The 21,138-nt window shown below is 55.5% G+C and overlaps 1 protein-coding gene across 13 annotated transcripts in view; it reads left to right on the top strand.

The window, feature by feature from the left end:
• The window catches only part of DTNB (dystrobrevin beta), a 138,767-nt gene that overhangs the window by 57,873 nt on the left and 59,756 nt on the right, over positions 1-21,138 (top strand). For all 13 annotated transcript variants that reach the window (XR_009277127.1, XR_009277126.1, XM_058834267.1 and 10 more), the window contains one exon: positions 19,057-19,144. Coding sequence is in view for 11 of the 13 variants with exons in the window: in XM_058834267.1 (XP_058690250.1) it covers positions 19,057-19,144 (88 nt within the window). In the remaining 2 variants the exon portion in view is untranslated. The remainder of the gene's footprint in view (positions 1-19,056; positions 19,145-21,138) is intronic.

The following is a 21,138-nucleotide window of genomic DNA, read 5'->3' as shown; positions in this document are numbered from 1 at the left end:
TCTGGCTCCTCATGGATATCCCACCTCAGCCACAAATACAGCAGAGATCAGGGGATTGCTTTGAGTTGCAGCCTGTGCAAAGTGGAAAATGCCAGCAGGAAATCGGGTATTTTGTAAAAGAGATTTATTTTTTCAGCCCTGGGAGCCGCTCTGGGCTCTTCCCTCATTTCAGCTCCTGCTCTCTGCCTTTCCCGGTGTGTTTGTTTGGTTTTCTTGGAGATAAATCCCATTTATGAGGAGGCTGCCATTGAAGCACAGAGGTTTGGGGTTACAGTTCCACCAGTGAAAAGACTGACTGTGGGAATTGTAAAATAACAATAAAAACCATTCTGGATTTTCTTTTCCCTGTGTTTCCAGCTTTTGGTCGTTGCTCTGCCTGTTCCCTGGAGCATCCCTGCTTTCCTCAGTGCCTCCCAGTGCAACTGGGGCTGCTGAACTGGGCTGGGGTCCCCTGGGGCTCCCAGAGCCTGGAAAGGGATCCCCTGGGATCCTGGATTGTCCAGGGAAGGGATCCCCTGGGATCTGGGATTGTCCAGGGAAGGGATCCCCTGGGATCTGGGATTGTCCAGGGAAGGGATCCCCAGGATCCCCTGGGATCTGGGATTGTCCAGGGAAGGGATCCCCTGGATCCTGGATTGTCCAGGGAAGGGATCCCAGGGATCCTCTGTGCACCCCAGAGCCAGGGAAGGGATCCCCAGGGATCTGGGATTGTCCAAGGAAGGGATCCCTGGGATCTGGGATTGTCCAGGGAAGGGATCCCCAGGATCCTGGATTGTCCAGGGAAGGGATCCCCAGGATCCTGGATTGTCCAGGGAAGGGATCCCCAGGGATCCTGGATTGTCCAGGGAAGGGATCCCAGGGATCCTCTGTGCACCCCAGAGCCAGGGAAGGGATCCCCAGGGATCTGGGATTGTCCAGGGAAGGGATCCCCGGGATCCTGGATTGTCCAGGGAAGGGATCCCCAGGATCCTGGATTGTTCAGGGAAGGGATCCCCAGGATCCTGGATTGTTCAGGGAAGGGATCCCCAGGATCCTGGATTGTCCAGGGAAGGGATCCCCTGGGATCTGGGATTGTCCAGGGAAGGGATCCCCAGGATCCTGGATTGTCCAGGGAAGGGATCCCCGGGATCCTGGATTGTCCAGGGAAGGGATCCCCGGGATCTGGGATTGTCCAGGGAAGGGATCCCTGGGATCTGGGATTGTCCAGGGAAGGGATCCCGGGATCCTGTGGGATCTGGGATTGTCCAGGGAAGGGATCCTGTGGGATCTGGGATTATCCAGGGAAGGGATCCCCAGGATCCCCCGGGATCCTCTGTGCCCACCCAGCAGCCCCACCGTGCCTGAGCGCTCCTGGAGCTCGGCAGGGTTGGGAATGTTCCATTCCCTGAGATCCATCCCACATCCCACATCCCCAGCTCCAGCCCTTCCCTGAGCCCTGCCCCACAGCAGCTCCAGCCCCACTCCCTTTTCCCAAGTCCAGTTTCTGGAATTTGTTCATTTTTTGGGAAGGGTTTGTTCCATCCCCGCTTTTCCCCTCTCTGGTGTGAATTTTATGGTTCATTTTCAGCTCTTGCACCTCTCAGAAGGTTTTTCCTGTCCTCTCCTGGGCTCCTCCCGTTGCTGTTGATCCTTATCCTGGAGCTCAGGGCAGGCAGAGGCAGCGGGAGATGTTCCTTAGATTGGAATAACAAATAAAGAGCCTCAGGTCTGGCTTTGTTCTGTAATATTCCCCACACAAAAGGAGCTGTTCCTTCATTTCCACCTCCTGCATGAGGTGTGTGAGTGCTGGGAGCACAAGGGCTGATCCAGCAAAAGCCAGGGAATGTTCTGGAGCAGAGCAGGGATTTGTTCAGGAGGGGAGCAGGGCACAGCTGAGGGGTCCCAAAGCTCCTGGGACTGAGCACATCCAGAGTCCAGGGAACTGCTGAGCTCTGCAGGGATCGGATGAGAGACAGGATCCCTGTCAGTGTTGGATTGTTTTCATTTGTTTTTCTGTTCCCTGACAGGATCCCTGTCAGTGTTGGATTGTTTTCATTGGTTTTTCTGTTCCCTGACAGGATCCCTGTCACTTTTGGATTATTTCCATTGTTTTTTCTGCTCCCTGACAGGATCCCTGTGTGTGTTGGATTGCTTCCTTTGGCTTTTCTGCTCCCTGACAGGATCCCTGTCACTTTTGGACTGTTCCCATTTGTTTTTCTGTTCCCTGACAGTATCCCTCTCAATAATGGATTGTTTCCTTTGGTTTTTCTGTTCCCTGACAGGATCCCTGTGTGTGCTGGGCTGTTTCCTTTTGCCTTTTCTGTTCCCTGACAGGATCCCTGTCAATATTGAACTGTTTCCATTGTTTTTCTGTTCTCTGATAGGATCCCTGTCACTTTTGGATTATTTCCATTGTTTTTCTGTTCCCTGACAGGATCCCTGTCAATATTGGATTGTTCCCATTGTTTTTCTGTTCCCTGACAGGATCCCTGTCACTTTTGGATTGTTTCCTTGTTTTTCTGCTCCCTGACAGGATCCCTGTGTGTGCTGGGCTGTTTCCATTGGTTTTTCTACTTCCTGACAGGATCCCTGTCACTTTTGAATTATTTCCATTGGTTTTTCTGCCCCTTGACAGGGTCTCTGTCACTTTGGGGTTTTTTCCACTGTTTTTTCTGCTCCCTGACAGGATCCCTGTCACTTTTGGATTATTTCCATTGGTTTTTCTGCTCCCTTACAGGATCCCTCTCAATATTGGATTATTTCCACTGTTTTTTCTGCTCCCTGACAGGGTCTCTGTCACTTTTGGGTTGTTTCCACTGTTTTTTCTGCTCCCTGACAGGGTCTCTGTCACTTTTGGGTTGTTTCCAGTGTTTTTTCTGCTCCCTGACAGGGTCTCTGTCTCTTGCAGCCCCCCCAGGCCCGTGAGTAACATGAACGAGGCCATGGTGACCCACGTCTCCTCCGGAGCGCCCACGCCAACCAAAAGGTACCAGAGCCTCAGGCTGGGGTTATTCCTGGGGAAGGGATGGAATTCCTGCTCTTCCTGCTCTCCTGAGGGAGGATCCTGTGCAGGAATTGCTGTGTTCTCTCCAAATTGTGCTTTTTATTGACTGAGCTGATGGCACATGGCTGCGAGTGAGGAAATGCCCGGATAGATTTTGCCTTTCCTTGAACTGGAATTGACCTCCCGAGCTGGGAGAGGCCGGTCCTGTGTCCCAGGCTGCTCCCCCTGTCCTGTTGTGTCACCTCTCACGGTGGCCCTGCCCTGCCTGGGAGGGGTGTTTGAGCTTGGGATTGCATTTTGTGTGGATCAGGTCTGTGAGTGAGCAGGAAAACCCCTGAACACTGAATTCCACTTTCCTAAGGAGCAGATCCAAGGGGAGCAGCTTGGCAGAGCTGGGGAGGAGTAAATAAATGAGAAGTAAATAAATATTCCTGCAGGGAATGAGGAGCTGAGCTGGCCCTTGCAGTGGCCAGGGGTGCTCAGAGGCGAGGCAGAGCCCACATTTCCAGCAGCTCCAGGCACAACTGAGATTCCTGGGTTTTCCTTCTGCTCTCCTTGACAAAACGAGTCCCATCTGAGGCTCCAAAGATCCTGCACTGAAATTCTCCCCAGGCTGCTGTAAATCCTTCCATGGGGTTTGTGCCCTGGCTCTGGGGGTCCCTGGGGGCTCTTGGGATGCTCCTGGACACGGAGCCTGAGCTTCCCCATGGAAGGTGGGAACAGCCAGCCCTGGGAGCTCCTGCCAGCCCGGCTGTGCTGGGATCCAGCAGGAATTCCTGCCTGGAAAGGGAGCTCAGGCCTTGGCAGGGGCTGCCCAGGGAGGTGCTGGAGTCTCATCCCTGGAGGTGTGCAGGGAATTCCTGGATGTGGCACTCAGAGCTCTGGGCTGGGGACAAGGTGGGGATCAGGCACAGCTGGGGCTCCATGGGCTGGGAGGGATTTTCCAGCCTCAGGGATTCTGGGATTCAGGGATTCTGGGATTCTGGGATTCAGGGATTCTGGGATTCTGGGATTCTGGGATTCAGGGATTCTGGCTGCTGAGGGTGCCCTGGATCCCTGTCTGTGCCATTCCCAGGCTCAGTGACTCCCTCTCCTGCAGGAGGCTCCAGGTGTCTCTCAGCACATCCCCACCCACTTTTTGGGGTGGAATTTCCCGGTTTTGGAAGCACTGTGGGATCATCCATCACTGCACTGGCTCTGTCCCCAGCATCCCCCTCCCTTCCAGCCCAGGACAGGACAGAGCTGAGGGAGGGGAGGGCTCCTTGGGTGTGTCCCTGTGTGCCACAGCCCAGCCTGAGCACGGAGCTGGCCCCAGGATTTCCTGCAGCTCCTTCTGCCCCTGCTGCAGGGGCTCAGCACTGACTGAAATGAAAGGGTTCAGCACATCCTGGCACCTGCAATTGCAGCTGGAGGGGGCTGGGAGCTGCATTTCTGTGTCTGGAGCTGCTCACAGCAGTCACTTCCCCCTGGATTCTGCTGGAAAGGGAGCTTGGGTGCACGGCTGGGATGCAGCTGCTGCTCCGTGAGCGATGGTGCCGCACACACAGAGAGGGATGCTCACCTTGAGGAGCAGGCTCCAGCCATCCCTGAGCCCCCTCAGCCCTGAAAAACACTGACAGGACATCAGCAGAGACTCCCAGGAACCTCCTGGATCTCTGTGGTTCACACTGGGAGCCGGAGGTCACGTCCTGCCAAAAGCCTTCCCATCCCCAGGGCATCCTGAATTGTTTGTGCCTCCATCAGAGCTCCTCCTCTGGACAGCTCCAGCTCCCACCAGGACACCAGGAAATCCAGGAGGGTTTCCCCAGAATATGGAGCAAATGTGGACCAGTTTGTTTGAAGGCAGTTTTGGAAGGAGGAGTAAATGGGCACCTTGGGAATTCCTTGGGAAAGAGAACTGCTCCTGCAATCTGCTGGGAAGTGCAGGGGGGTCCCTGGAGAAGGATCCAGGGAGAGCTCAGAGCCCCTTGCAGGGCCCAAAGGGGCTCCAGGAGAGCTGGAGAGGGACTGGGGACAAGGGCTGGAGGGCCAGGAGCCAGGGAATGGCTGCCAGTGGCAGAGGGCAGGGCTGGATGGGATTTGGGGCAGGAATTGTTCCCTGGCAGGGTGGGCAGGCCCTGGCACAGGGTGCCCAGAGCAGCTGGGGCTGCCCCTGGATCCCTGGCAGTGCCCAAGGCCAGGCTGGACACTGGGACAGTGGGAGGTGTCCCTGCCATGGCAGGGGTGCCACTGGAGGGGCTCTGGGGTCCCTCCCAGCCCAGTCTGTAACCCCATGGACCATCCCACGGTGCTCCCCAGGGAGCTTTGTGCTCTCTGTTGCCCTGCTGGGCCCCATGAATGTGTGGGATTGATCCCATCCCAGGATGTCCCTGCTCCAGGCCAGGGCCCTGCCAGGGTGACAGAGCACAGGGACCCCCGTGTCCCCTCTGGGCCAGCCCTGCAGGGTCCCCTCCCCTCCCTGGCCGGGGCACGGTCTGCACCCAGAGCTCCTGCTCAGCACCCAGCCACAAAAGCCGTCCCCAGGGGCAGAACAAAGGCTGCATTCCTTTCCCTGCTTTCCCAGGAGCCTGGAGACGGCTCAGGCCGTGCCTGGGGGCTGGAGCGAGTTCCTGCAGCCCCAGATGGGGGGGATGTGATGGCACCTGCCTGGACACCTCCCCACAGCCCCCTGCCTGCAGAGATTCCACTGCCATTCCCCCTGCCTGGGGTTATTTGCACTCCCTGATGCTCTGCTGCTCTTTATTTGCTTTGTCCTGCAGCGCTGGGGATCCGTGGGCACGGCTGGCAGTGCCCAGCCTTTGGAGCAGAGCCCCCAGAACCTGGCTCCCCCCTCTCAGTGTCACTGAGGCTGTCCCTTGGGTTGATTTGTGTCCCCCAGAGTGGTTTTGGTTTGCTTGGCAGCTCAGCTGTGCTGGTGGCAGGTTCCAGTGTGCCTTCCCTGCCTTCCCTTGTCCACACTGAGCTCCCCCCGAGGGGGGTTGGCACTCCTGGCACTGCCATTTTCCTTGCACACAGGTGGGGAAAATCCCTTTTACTCAGCTTCCTCAACCTCTGGGACCTCTGGAGATCCCAGGTCCTGTTTAGCCCTCCTTTCAGCTCCAGGATTTTGGGGCAGAGGGTTTGGGTGCAGGGGTGTAGGCAGCTTTGTGCCATCAGTCACCCTGCATCCCATAAGGGCCTGGACAGACCTTCCTAACACCAAAATGGGCTTTATTGTCAGAAAAGGGATACAAATCCCTCTTTGTGGTGACAGGAGAGGTCCCAGCTGTCCCAGGTGACAGAGGGACAGGGCAGGAGAGGGGAAGGTGGCAGGGGAATGTCCCAGTACTTCCAACAGGGGATCAGGGGAAATGGGGGGAGAAAGAGGAGAAATGCTGGGGTGGGGATGAGGCCGAGCTCAGATTGTGCTGGGGACAGCCCCGGGGCTGGGGACAGAGCCAGAGCCATGGGCAGGTCACTGGGGACAGGGTCACTGTGCTGGGGACAGGGTCACTGTGTGGGGACAGGGGTCACTGTGTTGGGGACAGGGTCACTGTGATGGGGACAGGGTCACTGTGTGGGGACAGGGTCACTGTGTTGGGGATAGGGTCACTGTGTTGGGGACAGGGTCACTGTATGGGGACAGGGTCACTGTGTTGGGGACAGGGTCACTGTGTGGGGACAGGGTCACTGTGCTGGGGACAGGGTCACTGTGTGGGGACAGGGTCACTGTGTTGGGGATAGGGTCACTGTGTTGGGGACAGGGTCACTGTATGGGGACAGGGTCACTGTGATGGGGACAGGGTCACTGTGTTGGGGACAGGGTCACTGTGTTGGGGACAGTCACTGTGTGGGGACAGGGTCACTGTTGGGGACAGGGTCACTGTGTTGGGGACAGGGTCACTGCTCATCCCGAGGGTGCTCTGGGGACACCCTTGACCCTCCCTGCTCTCTCTGCCCCTGCCCAGCTCCTGCCCCTCTCCTGTGGCTCCCCCTTTCCCTTTCCCTTTCCCTTTCCCTCTCCCTCTCCCTCTCCCTCTCCCTCTCCCTCTCCCTCTCCCTCTCCCTCTCCCTCTCCTCTCCCTCTCCCTCTCCCTCTCCCTCTCCCTCTCCCTCTCCCTCTCCCTCTCCCTCTCCCTCTCCCTCTCCCTCTCCCTCTCCCTCTCCCTGCTGCCGTTTTTCCTCTGTGATCCCAAGGGATGTGCTGCTTCCCTGGGATCCAGCCCTTGGGCCAGCTGCTGCCACAGCCCTGGTTCTGAAATTACTCCCAATGACTCCAAAAGACTCCAAAAGACTCCAAAAGACTCCCAATGACCCAGTAATTCCTGACCTGGTGTCATGCCAAGGGATGTCTGTCCTCTGTGGCCTCTGCTTCTCCTAAAATCCCTCGGGGAAAGCAGCAGGGCAGCACCAGGGACCCCTCTGGGCTCCATCCTGGCAGCTCTTCCCAAAGCTCTTCCCTTCCCAAAGCTCTTCCCTTCCCAGAGCTCTTCCCAAAGCTCTTCCCTTCCCAAAGCTTCTGCCTTCCCAGAGCTTCTCCCTTCCCAAAGCTCTTCCCAAAGCTCTTCCCTTCCCAAAGCTCTTCCCAAAGCTCTTCCCTTCCCAAAGCTCTTCCCTTCCCAAAGCTCTTCCCTTCCCAAAGCTTCTCCCTTCCCAAAGCTTCTGCTTCCAAAGCTTCTCCCTTCCCAAAGCTCTTCCCTTCCCAAAGCTCTTCCCTTCCCAAAGCTCTTCCCTTCCCAAAGCTCTTCCCTTCCCAAAGCTCTTCCCTTCCCAAAGCTCTTCCCAAAGCTCTTCCCTTCCCAAAGCTTTTCCCTTCCCAGGAGCCAGAGCAGCACCGTGAGTCCTGCAAGGATCTCCCAAGGTGTGAGCCAGCAGAAGAGACATTTTCAGGGATTTCTGGGTGGAAATGACAGGATTTAAATTAAATTGTCTCTCTGGCTTGGCTTTCCTGGTAGATTTTCAGAACAGGAGTGGATTTAAGGCACCAAGAGCACCATTTAAATATCTGTAATTTATTGAGCTGCTGTGGAGCAGCAGAGCCCAGTCTGGGGCTGAGCTTTGGGGCAGGAGCCAGGGAAGGTCCCAGTGCCTGTTCCAGGTGTGTGTGTTCCTGTTCCAGCCCCAGGGAAGGTCCCAGTGCCCATTCCAGGTGTGTGTGTTCCTGTTCCAGCCCCAGGCTGAGCAGCAGAGCCAGGGAAGGTCCCAGTGTCCATTCCAGGTGTGTGTGTTCCTGTTCCAGCTCCAGGGAAGGTCCCAGTGTCCATTCCAGGTGTGTGTGTTCCTGTTCCAGCCCCAGGGAAGGTCCCAGTGCCCATTCCAGGTGTGTGTGTTCCTGTTCCAGCCCCAGGGAAGGTCCCAGTGCCCATTCCAGGTGTGTGTGTTCCTGTTCCAGCCCCAGGGAAGGTCCCAGTGCCCATTCCAGGTGTGTGTGTTCCTGTTCAGCCCCATGGAAGGTCCCAGTGCCCATTCCAGGTGTGAGGGTTCCTGTTCCAGCTCCAGGGAAGGTCCCAGTGTCCATTCCAGGTGTGTGTGTTCCTGTTCCAGCTCCAGGGAAGGTCCCAGTGTCCATTCCAGGTGTGTGTGTTCCTGTTCCAGCCCCAGGGAAGGTCCCAGTGCCCATTCCAGCTGTGTGTGTTCCTGTTCAGCTCCAGGGAAGGTCCCAGTGCCTGTTCCAGGTGTGTGTGTTCCTGTTCCAGCTCCAGGGAAGGTCCCAGTGCCTGTTCCAGGTGTGTGTGTTCCTGTTCCAGCCCCAGGGAAGGTCCCAGTGCCCATTCCAGGTGTGAGGGTTCCTGTTCAGCCCCAGGCTGAGCAGCAGAGCCAGGGAACAGCTCCAGGAGAGTCCCAGGGCTCTGGGCAGGCTCTGTGACCCCGATTCTCTCCTCCCTCTCCCCCCAGGGCACCGTGGGTGCCACCATTCCCTGCTCTCCCTTGATCCCTCTGCTGGATCCCTGGCTTTGTGTTCAGTGGCTGCTGAGATATGGAAATTATCCCTCAAAACCAGGGTTTAATGCAGAATTCAGCTCCAGCAGGTGGGGGCTTCTCCTGGGAACTGTCTCAGGCTCTGGAGCCAGGCTGGGAGAGCTGGGGGTGCTCACCTGGAGAAGGATCCAGGGAGAGCTCAGAGCCCCTTGCAGGGCCCAAAGGGGCTCCAGGGAGAGCTGGAGAGGGACTGGGGACAAGGGATGGAGGGCCAGGAGCCAGGGAATGGCTGCCAGTGGCAGAGGGCAGGGCTGGATGGGATTTGGGGCAGGAATTGTTCCCTGGCAGGGTGGGCAGGCCCTGGCACAGGGTGCCCAGAGCAGCTGGGGCTGCCCCTGGATCCCTGGCAGTGCCCAAGGCCAGGCTGGACACTGGGACAGTGGGAGGGGTCCCTGCCATGGAACTGGGGGTGATTTTTGGAGATCCTCCTGGCCCAAGGCATTCCATCATTCCCCGGTATTTTTGGAGTCAGCTCTGGAGGGGTCTGGTACCCCCAGGCAGGGAGAAGCAGAAATGGGAAAGCGGCTCCAGGCTGGGACAGCCTCACATTAATTGAGTGGGCTCTGCCTTCCCTCCCGAGCCCCAGGAATGCTGCTAATTGCTCATTTTCTGATGGGCTTTTAATGAGCCCCTTGCAGGGAGCTGGGAAAAGCCTTGGAATCTGCCGTGGCCACAGCTACAAACACACCTAAAATGAGCTTTTCAGGCGCTGATTCAGCCCCGGGTCCCTCGGGTGTGCTGGGGAATGTTCAAACCCCTCATTCCACAGGCTGCTCCTTGCCCGGGGGGCTCCACGTGGATAATTCCCTTTTTTTATCTGTTTTTTTTCAAGCTCTGGCTCTGTCCCGACGTGTCCCTGCACATCCCCAAAGTGTGTGTGTGAGAAGGGGGATTCTGTTTGCCTCCAATTAAATGTCGTGTTTGTAAAAGCTCCCGAAGGAAAATCTCCCCGGGGGAGGGATTGAGTGATGGGGATGGAGGGAGGGGATGGAGGGATGGAATTCCAGGCAGGAATGGCACCTGGAATGGTGCCCCAGTGCCACCTGCCCAGCTGTGACCCCACCTGCTCAGGATTTCCCTCTGCCCGTGGCTGTGTCCCTTGGGGGGAAGGGAAGGGTTGTGCAGTGTCTGGGCTAAAAAAAAGAACATTTTGCTGCATTTTCCTGGGGTTTTGTTCCCGTTCCCTGGGATCCTGCTGCAGAGAGCTGTCATCAGGATAACACAGAAACACAGTTATTTATTACTGATTTACTTCTGGTTCTGGATTAGTTCTGACAAATATTTCTTGCAGTCGATCTCTGTTCGTAGGAATACTCCAAACTGCAGCAGTTTTGTTTTTATGAGTCCTCAAACCAAACAAAAGCATCCGTCAAATGAAATCCTTCCCTGGAGGTTGGCACTCGGTGTCCTGGGCTGGGACAAGGTGGGGATGGGGCACAGCTGGGATCCATGGGCTGGGGGCTTTTCCAGCTTTACTGCTTGTGGATTCTGGGATTGTGAGAGCAGGAATGCTGTGGGATTCTCCAGAGCCCAGCTGTGCCCAGGAGTCTCTTCCCTAAAGCTAAAGAATTCTGGGAGGCTGCACTCATTGAATATTTATATTTATTATTATTATTTATATTTATTTATATCCAGAACCCCAGAATCCCTGAGGCTGGAAAAGCTCTCCAGGATCACTGAGCCCACCTTGTCCCCAGCCCAGGGCACTGAGTGCCTCCTCCAGCCCTTCCCCAGACCCCAAAACCCCCTGGGAGCTGCGCCAGGGCTGTCCCTGGTGTCCCCTGGCTGGGTTTGTCCCTGGGGACACCCTGGCCCTGGGGCTTTGTTCTGTGTCCCTGGAGCAGCTTTTGCTTTGTCACGAGCCTCACCCTGCCCTGCCGGTGCTGTTTGTGTTGTTTGTGTTGCTTTTGTCACTCAGTTTGTGTTGTTTGTGTTGTTTTGTTTGTGTAGCTTGTGTCGCTCAGTTGTTTGTGTAGTTTGTGTTGTGTTTGTATTGTTTGTGTAGTTTATGTCACTCAGTTTGTTTGTATTGTTTGTGTAGTTTGTATTGTGTTGTTTGTATAGTTTGAGTAGTTTTTGTTTCTCAGTTGTTTGTGTAGTGTGTTGTGTTGTGTTGTGTAGTTTGTGTAGTTTCTGTTGCTCAGTTTGTATAGTTTGTGTAGTTTTTGTCACTCAGTTTTTTGTGTAGTTTGTATTGTGTAGTTTGTATGGTGCAGTTTATGTGGCTCAGTTTGTGTCGTTTGTGTAGTTTTATGTTGCTCAGTTTGTGTGGTTTGTGTAGTCTGTGTAGTTTACGTGGCTCAGTTTGTATAGTTTGTATAGTTTGTGTAGTTTATGTGGCTCAGTTTGTATGGTTTGTATGGTTTGTGCAGTTTATGTAGTTTATGTAGCTCAGTTTGTATGGTTTGTACAGTTTGTGTAGTTTGTGTAGCTGATGTTGCTCAGTTTGTACAGTTTGTGCAGTTGATGTGGCTCAGTTTGTATGGTTTGTGCAGTTTGTGTAGTTTATGTTGCTCAGTTTGTACAGTTTGTGTGGTTTATGTAGCTGATGTTGCTCAGTTTGTACAGTTTGTACAGTTTGTGTAGCTGATGTTGCTCAGTTTGTACAGTTTGTACAGTTTGTGCAGTAGATGTGGCTCAGTTTGTGCAGTTTATGTAGTTGATGTTGCTCAGTTTGTACAGTTTGTGTAGTTTATGTAGTTGATGTTGCTCAGTTTGTACAGTTTGTGTAGTTTATGTAGTTGATGTTGCTCAGTTTGTACAGTTTGTACAGTTTGTGCAGTTTATGTAGCTCATGTTGCTCAGTTTGTACAGTTTGTGCAGTTTGTGTAGCTGATGTGGCTCAGTTTGTACAGTTTGTGCAGCTCATGTGGCTCAGGTGTCTGTGTTTGCTCTCCCTGCCCCAGGTGCCAGCGCAGCAGCCCCGATCCCTCCCGAGAGGAGCACGCCCTGATTGCCACCCTCGTGAGCCGCCTGCGCAGCGGGGGCACGGTCAGTGCCCATCCCAGCCAGGGATCCTCACACAGCCCCTGCTCAACCCCACACACCTTCCTTCCTTCCTTCCTTCCTTCCTTCCTTCCTTCCTTCCTTCCTTCCTTCCTTCCTTCCTTCCTTCCTTCCTTCCTTCCTTCCTTCCTTCCTTCCTTCTTCTTCCTTCTCTTCTTCCTTCCTTCCTTCCTTCCTTCCTTCCTTCCTTCCTTCCTTCCTTCCTTCCTTCCTTCCTTCCTTCCTTCCTTCCTTCCTTCCTTCCTTCCTTCCTTCCTTCCTTCCTTCCTTCCTTCCTTCCTTCCTTCCTTCCTCTTCCTTCCTTCCTTCCTTCCTTCCTTCCTTCCTTCCTTCCTTCCTTCCTTCCTTCCTTCCTTCCTTCCTTCCTTCCTTCCTTCCTTCCTTCCTTCCTTCCTTCCTTCCTTCCTTCCTTCCTTCCTTCCTTCCTTCCTTCCTTCCTTCCTTCCTTCCTTCCTTCCTTCCTTCCTTCCTTCCTTCCTTCCTTCCTTCCTTCCTTCCTTCCTTCCTTCCTTCCTTCCTTCCTTCCTTCCTTCCTTCCTTCCTTCCTTCCTTCCTTCCTTCCTTCCTTCCTTCTTCCTTCCTTCCTTCCTTCCTTCCTTCCTTCCTTCCTTCCTTCCTTCCTTCCTTCCTTCCTTCCTTCCTTCCTTCCTTCCTTCCTTCCTTCCTTCCTTCCTTCCTTCCTTCCTTCCTTCCTTCCTTCCTTCCTTCCTTCCTTCCTTCCTTCCTTCCTTCCTTCCTTCCTTCCTTCCTTCCTTCCTTCCTTCCTTCCTTCCTCCTTCCTTCCTACTTCCTTCCTCCTTCCTTCCTTCCTTCCTTCCTCTTCCTTCCTTCCTTCCTTCCTTCTTCCTCCTTCCTTCCTTCCTTCCTTCCTTCCTTCCTTCCTTCCTCCTTCCTTCCTTCCTTCCTTCCTTCCTTTCCTTCCTTCCTTCCTTCCTTCCTTCCTTCCTTCCTTCCTTCCTTCCTTCCTTCCTTCCTTCCTTCTTCCTTCCTTCCTTCCTTCCTTCCTTCCTTCCTTCCTTCCTTCCTTCCTTCCTTCCTTCCTTCCTTCCTTCCTTCCTTCCTTCCTTCCTTCCTTCCTTCCTTCCTTCCTTCCTTCCTTCCTTCCTTCCTTCCTTCCTTCCTTCCTTCCTTCCTTCCTTCCTTCCTTCCTTCCTTCCTTCCTTCCTTCCTTCCTTCCTTCCTTCCTTCCTTCCTTCCTTCCTTCCTTCCTTCCTTCCTTCCTTCTTCCTTCCTTCCTTCCTTCCTTCTTCCTTCCTTCCTTCCTTCCTTCCTTCCTTCCTTCCTTCCTTCCTTCCCTTCCTTCCTTCCTTCCTTCCTTCCTTCCTTCCTCCTTCCTTCCTTCCTTCCTTCCTTCCTTCCTTCCTTCCTTCCTTCCTTCCTTCCTTCCTTCCTTCCTTCCTTCCTTCCTTCCTTCCTTCCTTCTTCCTTCCTTCCTTCCTTCCTTCCTTCCTTCCTTCCTTCCTCCTTCCTTCCTTCCTTCCTTCTCCTTCCTTCCTTCCTTCCTTCCTTCCTTCCTTCCTTCCTTCCTTCCTTCCTTCCTTCCTTCCTTCTCCGTGCTGGAATCTCATCTCCCACCTCTAGGGAACGATTTCCCTGGGAGTTTCTTTCCAGCCCTGTCCTGTAACCCGTCCCTGCTCTTCTCTTTCCCTCCCCATCCCAAAGGCAGCCCCAGGCTTGTCCTGCCCTGCTCCACGCAGCCCCTGTGGCTCTGCCCTTCCCCAGAGCACCATCCACGCTGTGAACAATCCCTTCCTTCTGCTTGGCCTTGCTCTTTCTGCACGTTTATGGTTCGTGGCTCTGTCTGTGCAGGGGAATTTCCCCTGGAGTCCCTGAGCAGCTCTCCCATCCCATGGGACACAGCCCTGCTCCGGCTCTGTGGCCCCCTGGCCGTGCCTTTACCCTCCAGACGGGATTTTGGGAGCCCTGTTCCAGCAGAAATCCGGGCTGGCTGCTCCGAGGAGGAGGAAAGGGAGCGGTGAATCTCCTGGGGCAGTGAATCGCTCTCCCCTGCAGCCACTCAGAGCCCAAAACATCTTCAACGAGACTCTGAACCACAAGGAACATCAGACTCACCTTCATTACTGCAATCACTGCACATACACAGCAGATACACAGCAGATACACAGGAGATACACAGGAGACACACAGCAGATACACAGCAGATACACAGCAGATACTCTGCAGACACACAGCAGATACACAGCAGATACTCAGCAGGTACACAGCAGATACTCTGCAGACACACAGCAGATACACAGCAGATACACAGCAGATACTCTGCAGACACACAGCAGATACACAGCAGATACTCAGCAGATACACAGCAGATACTCAGCAGATACACAGCAGGTACACAGCAGACACTGCAGATACACAGCAGGTACACAGGAGACACACAGCAGGTACACAGCAGGTACACAGCAGATACACACAGCAGATACACAGCAGATACACAGGAGACACACGGCAGGTACACAGCAGATACACACAGCAGATACACAGCAGATACACAGGAGACACACAGCAGGTACACAGCAGGTACACACAGCAGATACACATCAGGTACACAGCAGATACACAGCAGACACACAGCAGATACACACAGCAGGTACACAGCAGGTACACAGCAGATACACACAGCAGGTACACAGCAGGTACACAGCAGATACACACAGCAGGTACACAGCAGGTACACAGCAGATACACACAGCAGGTACACAGCAGGTACACAGCAGATACACACAGCAGGTACACAGCAGGTACACAGCAGATACACGGCAGGTACACAGCAGATACACAGCAGGTACACAGCAGATACTCTTCTCCACCAGAGCCCCCAGCCAGGGCCAGATGGGGCTGGGTGTCCCCTGTCCCCGAGTGTCCCCTCTCCTGTCACCCTGCCCTGCAGTGCGTGGGTGACTCCCTGGTGTCCCCACTCAGCTGGCTCGGGGACACACACACACACACACTGCTCTGTTCCTGTTCCTGTTGTGTTCCTGGTGTGTTCCTGTTGTTGTTGTTGTGTTCCTGTTGTTGTTGTGTTCCTGCTGTTCCTGTTGTGTTCCTGTTGTGTTCCTGTTCCTGTTGTGTTCCTGTTGTGTTCCTGTTGTTCCTGTTGTGTTCCTGCTGTTCCTGTTGTGTCCCTGTTGTCACAGGCTGTTCCCAGGCCGATTGAATTCCTGTCTCTGGCTGTTCCGGCTGTGCTGCTGTTGCCGGGAGGGCAGAGGCTGTTCCCAGCCCTTTCCCACTGGAACCCCCGGCCCTCCCTGGCTGTGGCTCTGGTGTCCCCTCAGTGTCACTGTCACCGAGCCAGCAGGCCCTGCTGTGGCCCAGTGTCCCCTCAGTGTCATTGTCACTGAGCCAGCAGGCCCTGCTGTGGCCCAGTGTCCCCCTCAGTGTCATTGTCACTGAGCCAGCAGGCCCTGCTGTGGCTCTGGTGTCCCCTCAGTGTCACTGTCACCAGCAGACCCTGCTGTGGCTCTGGTGTCCCCTCAGTGTCACTGTCACCGAGCCAGCAGGCCCTGCTGTGGCTCTGGTGTCCCCTCAGTGTCACTGTCACCAGCAGACCCTGCTGTGGCTCTGGTGTCCCCTCAGTGTCACTGTCACCGAGCCAGCAGGCCCTGCTGTGGCTCTGGTGTCCCCTCAGTGTCATTGTCACTGTCACCAGCAGGCCCTGCTGTGGCTCTGGTGTCCCCTCAGTGTCACTGTCACTGTCACCAGCAGGCCCTGCTGTGGAGCCCTGCCCTGCTCAGAGCTTTCCCCCAGTGCTGGGAGGTGTCCAAGGGCTCTGATGTCCCTTCCCACCCAAAGCATTCCCCAATTCCCGATTCCCTGAGCTCCCAGGATGGCTGGGAGAGCCCAGGCACTGAGTGTGGAAGGAGCAGAACATTGTCACATCACCTGGAACGGTGTTTTTAATTCTGTGTGAGCCCTCTCCAAACCTCTGCTGCTGTGGAACCTTCTGGATTCTCTCCAGAGAATCTCCTGACCCTCCTCCCATCCGAGCTCTGGCTTTGTTCTTCCCCTTTCCTCCCTCTCCTGTTCCTCACACCTGGAGGTGCTCACCTGGAGAAGGATCCAGGGAGAGCTCAGAGCCCCTTGCAGGGCCCAAAGGGGCTCCAGGAGAGCTGGGGAGGGACTGGGGACAAGGGCTGGAGGGCCAGGAGCCAGGGAATGGCTGCCAGTGCCAGAGGGCAGGGCTGGATGGGATTTGGGGCAGGAATTGTTCCCTGGCAGGGTGGGCAGGGGCTGGGATGGAATTCCCAGAGCAGCTGGGGCTGCCCCTGGATCCCTGGCAGTGCCCAAGGCCAGGCTGGACACTGGGGTTTGGAGCAGCCTGGCCAGGAGATGAACTCTTTCCTTGTCAGCTGCCAACTGTTCCTAAGAGCAAACCCCAAAGGATTATTGTTTATTCCGTAAGCTGCAGGCTGTTTTCAGGAAAGCCAGCAATTGCCAACAGGTATTCTGTAATCCCTGTGCTGAGAAGAGCTGGCAGGAGCTGGGAGATGTTGTGGAAACAGCAGATCATGGGAAGGGTGGGAGACTGGAGGGATCCTTGGGAGAGCAGAGGGAGCTGCTGCAGACCCCAGAGCAGAGCAGAGCTGCAGAGCAGCGTCAGTCCGGGGCTGGGGGAGGTTGGTGCCCTTAAAGCACAAAACTGTAGCAATAAATCAGTGTGAGGTGTCTGCAGCTCCCCAAAGCTCCTCTGGTTTCTGCTCTCCCCCTGAGTTCACTCTCCTTTCTGGAACTTCTCTCTCTCAGCCTCCTTTGGGCTGAATTCTCTATGGATATAACTTTTCTCTCTCTCTCAGCCTCCTTTGGGCTGAATTCCCCTGGGATCCTCCCTCGTGGGGAGCCCCACTTATCTCAGTCCTTATGATTCGATGAAAACTCCCGGGCTCATTAGATTCTGGTTTCTGGTGTTTATTGAAGGGTCCTTACAAAACTTGGCACAAGCCTAAATCACCACAGCCTGGCTCATTTCATTCTGATGATACAAAACGGCCCCAAACCACGAGGTCTTTTCACCTTTATACCAATTTTTACCCCATTAACTACAGACACCTGTATTGTTATTATATCTCAACAAATAAGTTTTCTATATCTACTCACGTAATTAAAAGTGTGACTAACTCTAAACCAGTCATATTTTGTGCTTCTAAAAACTGCAGAAGCATGGAGAAGAAGGAAGAAGAAGGATTAAAAACTACACCCTTTCTCCTCCATCTTTACTCCACGTGTGGAACCCTCTTAAAATCTATATTTTCACCTCAGTGTCAAAAGAAACAATTTTCTACTTTCTATTTAATTTCTTACAAACTCTGGCTTGCTATGGGATATTTGGAAGCTTTTCTGTCAATGTTATATATGATTGATGTATTTTTTAAGGAATTGTATAGACAGAGAAGTGTTCCTGCATTTTTAGACTCCTACACTTTCTCAGCTCTTCCTGTGCTCTGGGCACTGGGATGGCTCCAGGGGTGAATCCAGCCAAGCTCTGGAGTTTGTGGATCCCATCCCCATCGGTGCTGATTGTGGCTCAGTGCCAGCCCAGACATCACCTGCCCAGCTCCAGGGGCTGGGAGAGTCCGAGGTGTTAAACCTGGAAATAAATTGAATCTGCATTTTTAAATAACCATCACAGCCACAGCTCACATCGCTGGTGGGGATAAGGGAAACACAAACCCTTGAAATTACAGCCACAGAAATGCCAATTGTGTCCTGGGGTGGGAATGTGGGCTGGGAAGGGCTCCTGTGGTGCAGCAGGAACGTGGCTGGGTTTGCTGCTGGATTTCCCTGGAGCCTCAGGAATGGCACCGGGAAGGTTCTGGCACATTCCTCGTTCCCACGGGGCTGTTTGCACCCTTTGGTTCCCGTTCCTGAGCCTGCCCTGGAGCCTGTCCCTGTCCCTGCTCCTGTCCCCTGTCCCTGTCCCCTGTCCCTGGCCTGGAGCCTGTCCCTGTCCCCTGTCCCTGTCCCCTGGCCCTGTCCCTGTCCCCTGCCCCTGTCCCTGCCCTGGAGCCTGTCCCTGTCCCCTGTCCCTGTCCTGGAGCCTGTCCCTGTCCCCTGTCCCTGTCCTGTCCCCTGTCCCTGTCCCTGGCCTGGAGCCTGTCCCTGTCCCCTGCCCCTGTCCCCTGCCCCTGTCCCCTGCCCCCTGTCCCCTGTCCCTGTCCCCTGTCCCTGTCCCCTGTCCCTGGCCTGGAGCCTGTCCCTGTCCCCTGTCCCTGTCCCCTGCCCCTGTCCCTGTCCTGGAGCCTGTCCCTGTCCCCTGTCCCTGTCCCCTGTCCCTGCTCCTGTCCCTGCTCCTGTCCCCTGTCCCCTGTGCCTGTCCCCTGTCCCTGTCCCCTGTCCCTGGCCTGGAGCCTGTCCCCTGTCCCTGTCCCCTGTGCCTGTCCCCTGTCCCTGTCCCCTGTCCCCTGTCCCTGGCCCTGTCCTGTCCCCTGTCCCTGTCCCCTGTCCCTGTCCCCTGTCCCTGCCCTGTCCCCTGTCCCTGGCCCTGTCCTGTCCCCTGTCCCTGTCCTGTCCCCTGTCCCTGCCCCTGTCCCTGTCCCCTGTCCCTGTCCCCTGTCCCTGGCCCTGTCCTGTCCCCTATCCCTGCTCCTGTCCCTGTCCCTGAGGAGGAGGAGGAGGGAGATCTCCGGGGGCAGCAGAGGCTGAACTGCCTGCAGGAGGATCCCCTCCCACCAGGGACATCTCCTGGGGACAGAGGGACATCTCCTGGGGACATCTCCTGGGGACAGAGGGACATCTCCTGGGGACACAGGGACATGACCCAGGGACATCTTCTGGGGACACAGGGACATCTCCCAGGGGTTCAGGGACATCTCCTGGACAGCCCAGGGTGACTCTGGTGTGGTTCTGGACAGCCCAGGGTGACTCTGGTGTGGTTCTGGTTTGTTTTGCAGTGTTCTGGACAGCCCAGGGTGACTCTGGTTTGGTTCTGGTTTGTTTTGCAGTGTTCTGGACAGCCCAGGGTGACTCTGGTTTGGTTCTGGTTTGTTTTGCAGTGTTCTGGACAGCCCAGGGTGACTCTGGTTTGGTTCTGGTTTGTTTTGCAGTGTTCTGGACAGCCCAGGGTGACTCTGGTGTGGTTCTGGTTTGTTTTGCAGTGTTCTGGACAGTCCAGGCCGGCTGGATGAGGAGCACCGGCTCATCGCTCGTTACGCCGCACGCTTGGCCGCCGAGGCTGGGAACGCTGTGAGTGACCCATCCCTGCCAGCCCCGGGGCTTGGGGGGCACCAGGGGGGGCTGGGGACCCTAAACCTGCCTGGGGTCACCCATTTGTGTGTGTGCAGCCCCATGGGCTCCCAAACCTGCCTGGGGTCACCAATTTGTGAGTGTGCAGCAGCACAGGTTCCCAAACCTTCCTGGGATCCCCCATTTCTGCCCCTGCAGCTCCACAGGCTCCCAAACCTGCCTGGGGTCACCCATTTCTGTGTGTGCAGCCCTATGGGCACCCAAAATCTGCCTGGGATCCCCCATTTGTGCTCCTGCAGCCCCACAGGTTCCCAAACCTGCCTCAGTTCCCCATTTGTGCCCCTGCAGGGTGCTGGCAGTGAGCTCAGGGCAGTGGAATCAGGAGATCAGCCCTGCTCAGGCTGCAGGAGATAAATGTGAGCACAACAAACCATGGCAGAGTGCTGGGGGTGGGTTTATTCCAGAGGGAAAGGTGGGTTTGTGTCTGCAGCTCCTTCCAGGAGGAAATAAAGGAAAGCCCAGCACGTTTCCAGCTGGTAGAAGCCCTGACAGAAATGCAGGAGCTCAGGGAGAGGTTCTGGAAGCCCACAGAGCATTTGCAGGCTCCCTGTCTTGGCTGTAGGGAAGGGTTTGCAGGGATCATCTCCCACATTCCCCAATTTCCCTGGGGGCAGCCCAGAACCTGCCTTGGGCAGCTCTGTGTGTAAAACCCTGATGAGATGGTGCTGCTGGAACATTTCCAAGTGTCAGTCCCCACTCCCTGTGCCCAGGGCTGCAGCTCCAGAGCTGCTCTGTGTTCCAGCAGTGCTCAGCCATCGAGGGGACACAGCACCAAGTCTGGGTTTAGATGGAAAAGGAGGAAATTTCCATGCAATCCTGAAACATCCAAGTGCTGAGTCACTGTCACGCTGGAAGGTGCTGGGAGAGCTTTTAGTCATGGCTTGACTTGTGCAGGTGGAGAACTTGGGGAGCTGCAGGTTCCAGAGCCATGGACCAGCCCAGCCTCTGTGGCCACCACAGGGCCAGGACTGGAGCAGCAGCTGGGCTTTGCTGAGGCTCCTCAAGGACCTGGGGGAAATTCCTGCTCTTTCCTAAGCCACATCCTGGGCAGATGCTGGAGCAGTGCCAGGGGCTGCTGTGGGGCACAGAAGGGAGGGACAGGGGAACAAGGGGAGGTTTCTGTTGTGGCCAGAGCTTGGCCATGGGGAGTCTGGAGTTCCTGACTGGCTCCACCATCTACCCCAGAGGTGCCCAGCAGCTGGAACAGGTGGATTTCTCCATTCTGGAGGAATCTCAGCTCTGAGGCTTTGGTTCCTGGCAGCTCCTCGTTATTCCCTGCCATGGACACCTCTCCCTTCCTCGGCCAGGCCGGGCTCTGGGGCAGGGTGACACCCATGGGGACAAGGTGCTGTGTCTGTGGGGTATGAAATGACTTTTCTCACCACGATAATGGGCAGATGCTGTTGTCCAAGGTTTGGCCAGAGAACTGGGATCTCCCTCCTTGGAGATGTTCAGAGCTCCACAAGACCAGTTCCTGAGCGTTTTCTGTGCCTTGGCCCTGCTTTGCATGGACTGGAAACGTTCCAGCTGCGATTTTCTGTGAATCTGGACATTGATGGAAGTGGGGAATGGGAAAAACATCATAAAGGACTCGTGGAATATTTGTTCAAGGAGGTTCTGAAACGCAGCAGTGTGTGCTGAGAGGGGTTGGTGAACAGAACGCAGAGAATCCCTGAAACACTGCCCAGCTCCAGCAGCCTGGGGCAAAGCTTCCTCCTCCTCCTCCTCCTCTCTTAGGAGTCCCTGGGACCTGTCCATGGCTCAGGGTGGGCTCAGCCCATCCCTGGCTGTGTCCTCCTGGGTGGGATAAGAGCCTGGAGCTGTTCCTGCAGGGCTGCTGCTGCAGCAGATGTCCCCTCCCCGCAGGAGTGACACCCCTGGCACCCGGCTGTGTCCCCCAAAGGAGCTCTGGCTGCTCTGCCCTTGTCCCCTGG

The sequence above is a fragment of the Poecile atricapillus genome, chromosome 3 (assembly GCF_030490865.1).
Source record: "Poecile atricapillus isolate bPoeAtr1 chromosome 3, bPoeAtr1.hap1, whole genome shotgun sequence".
NCBI classification, from domain to species: domain Eukaryota; kingdom Metazoa; phylum Chordata; class Aves; order Passeriformes; family Paridae; genus Poecile; species Poecile atricapillus.
This window is presented reverse-complemented; position numbering and strand designations above follow the sequence as displayed.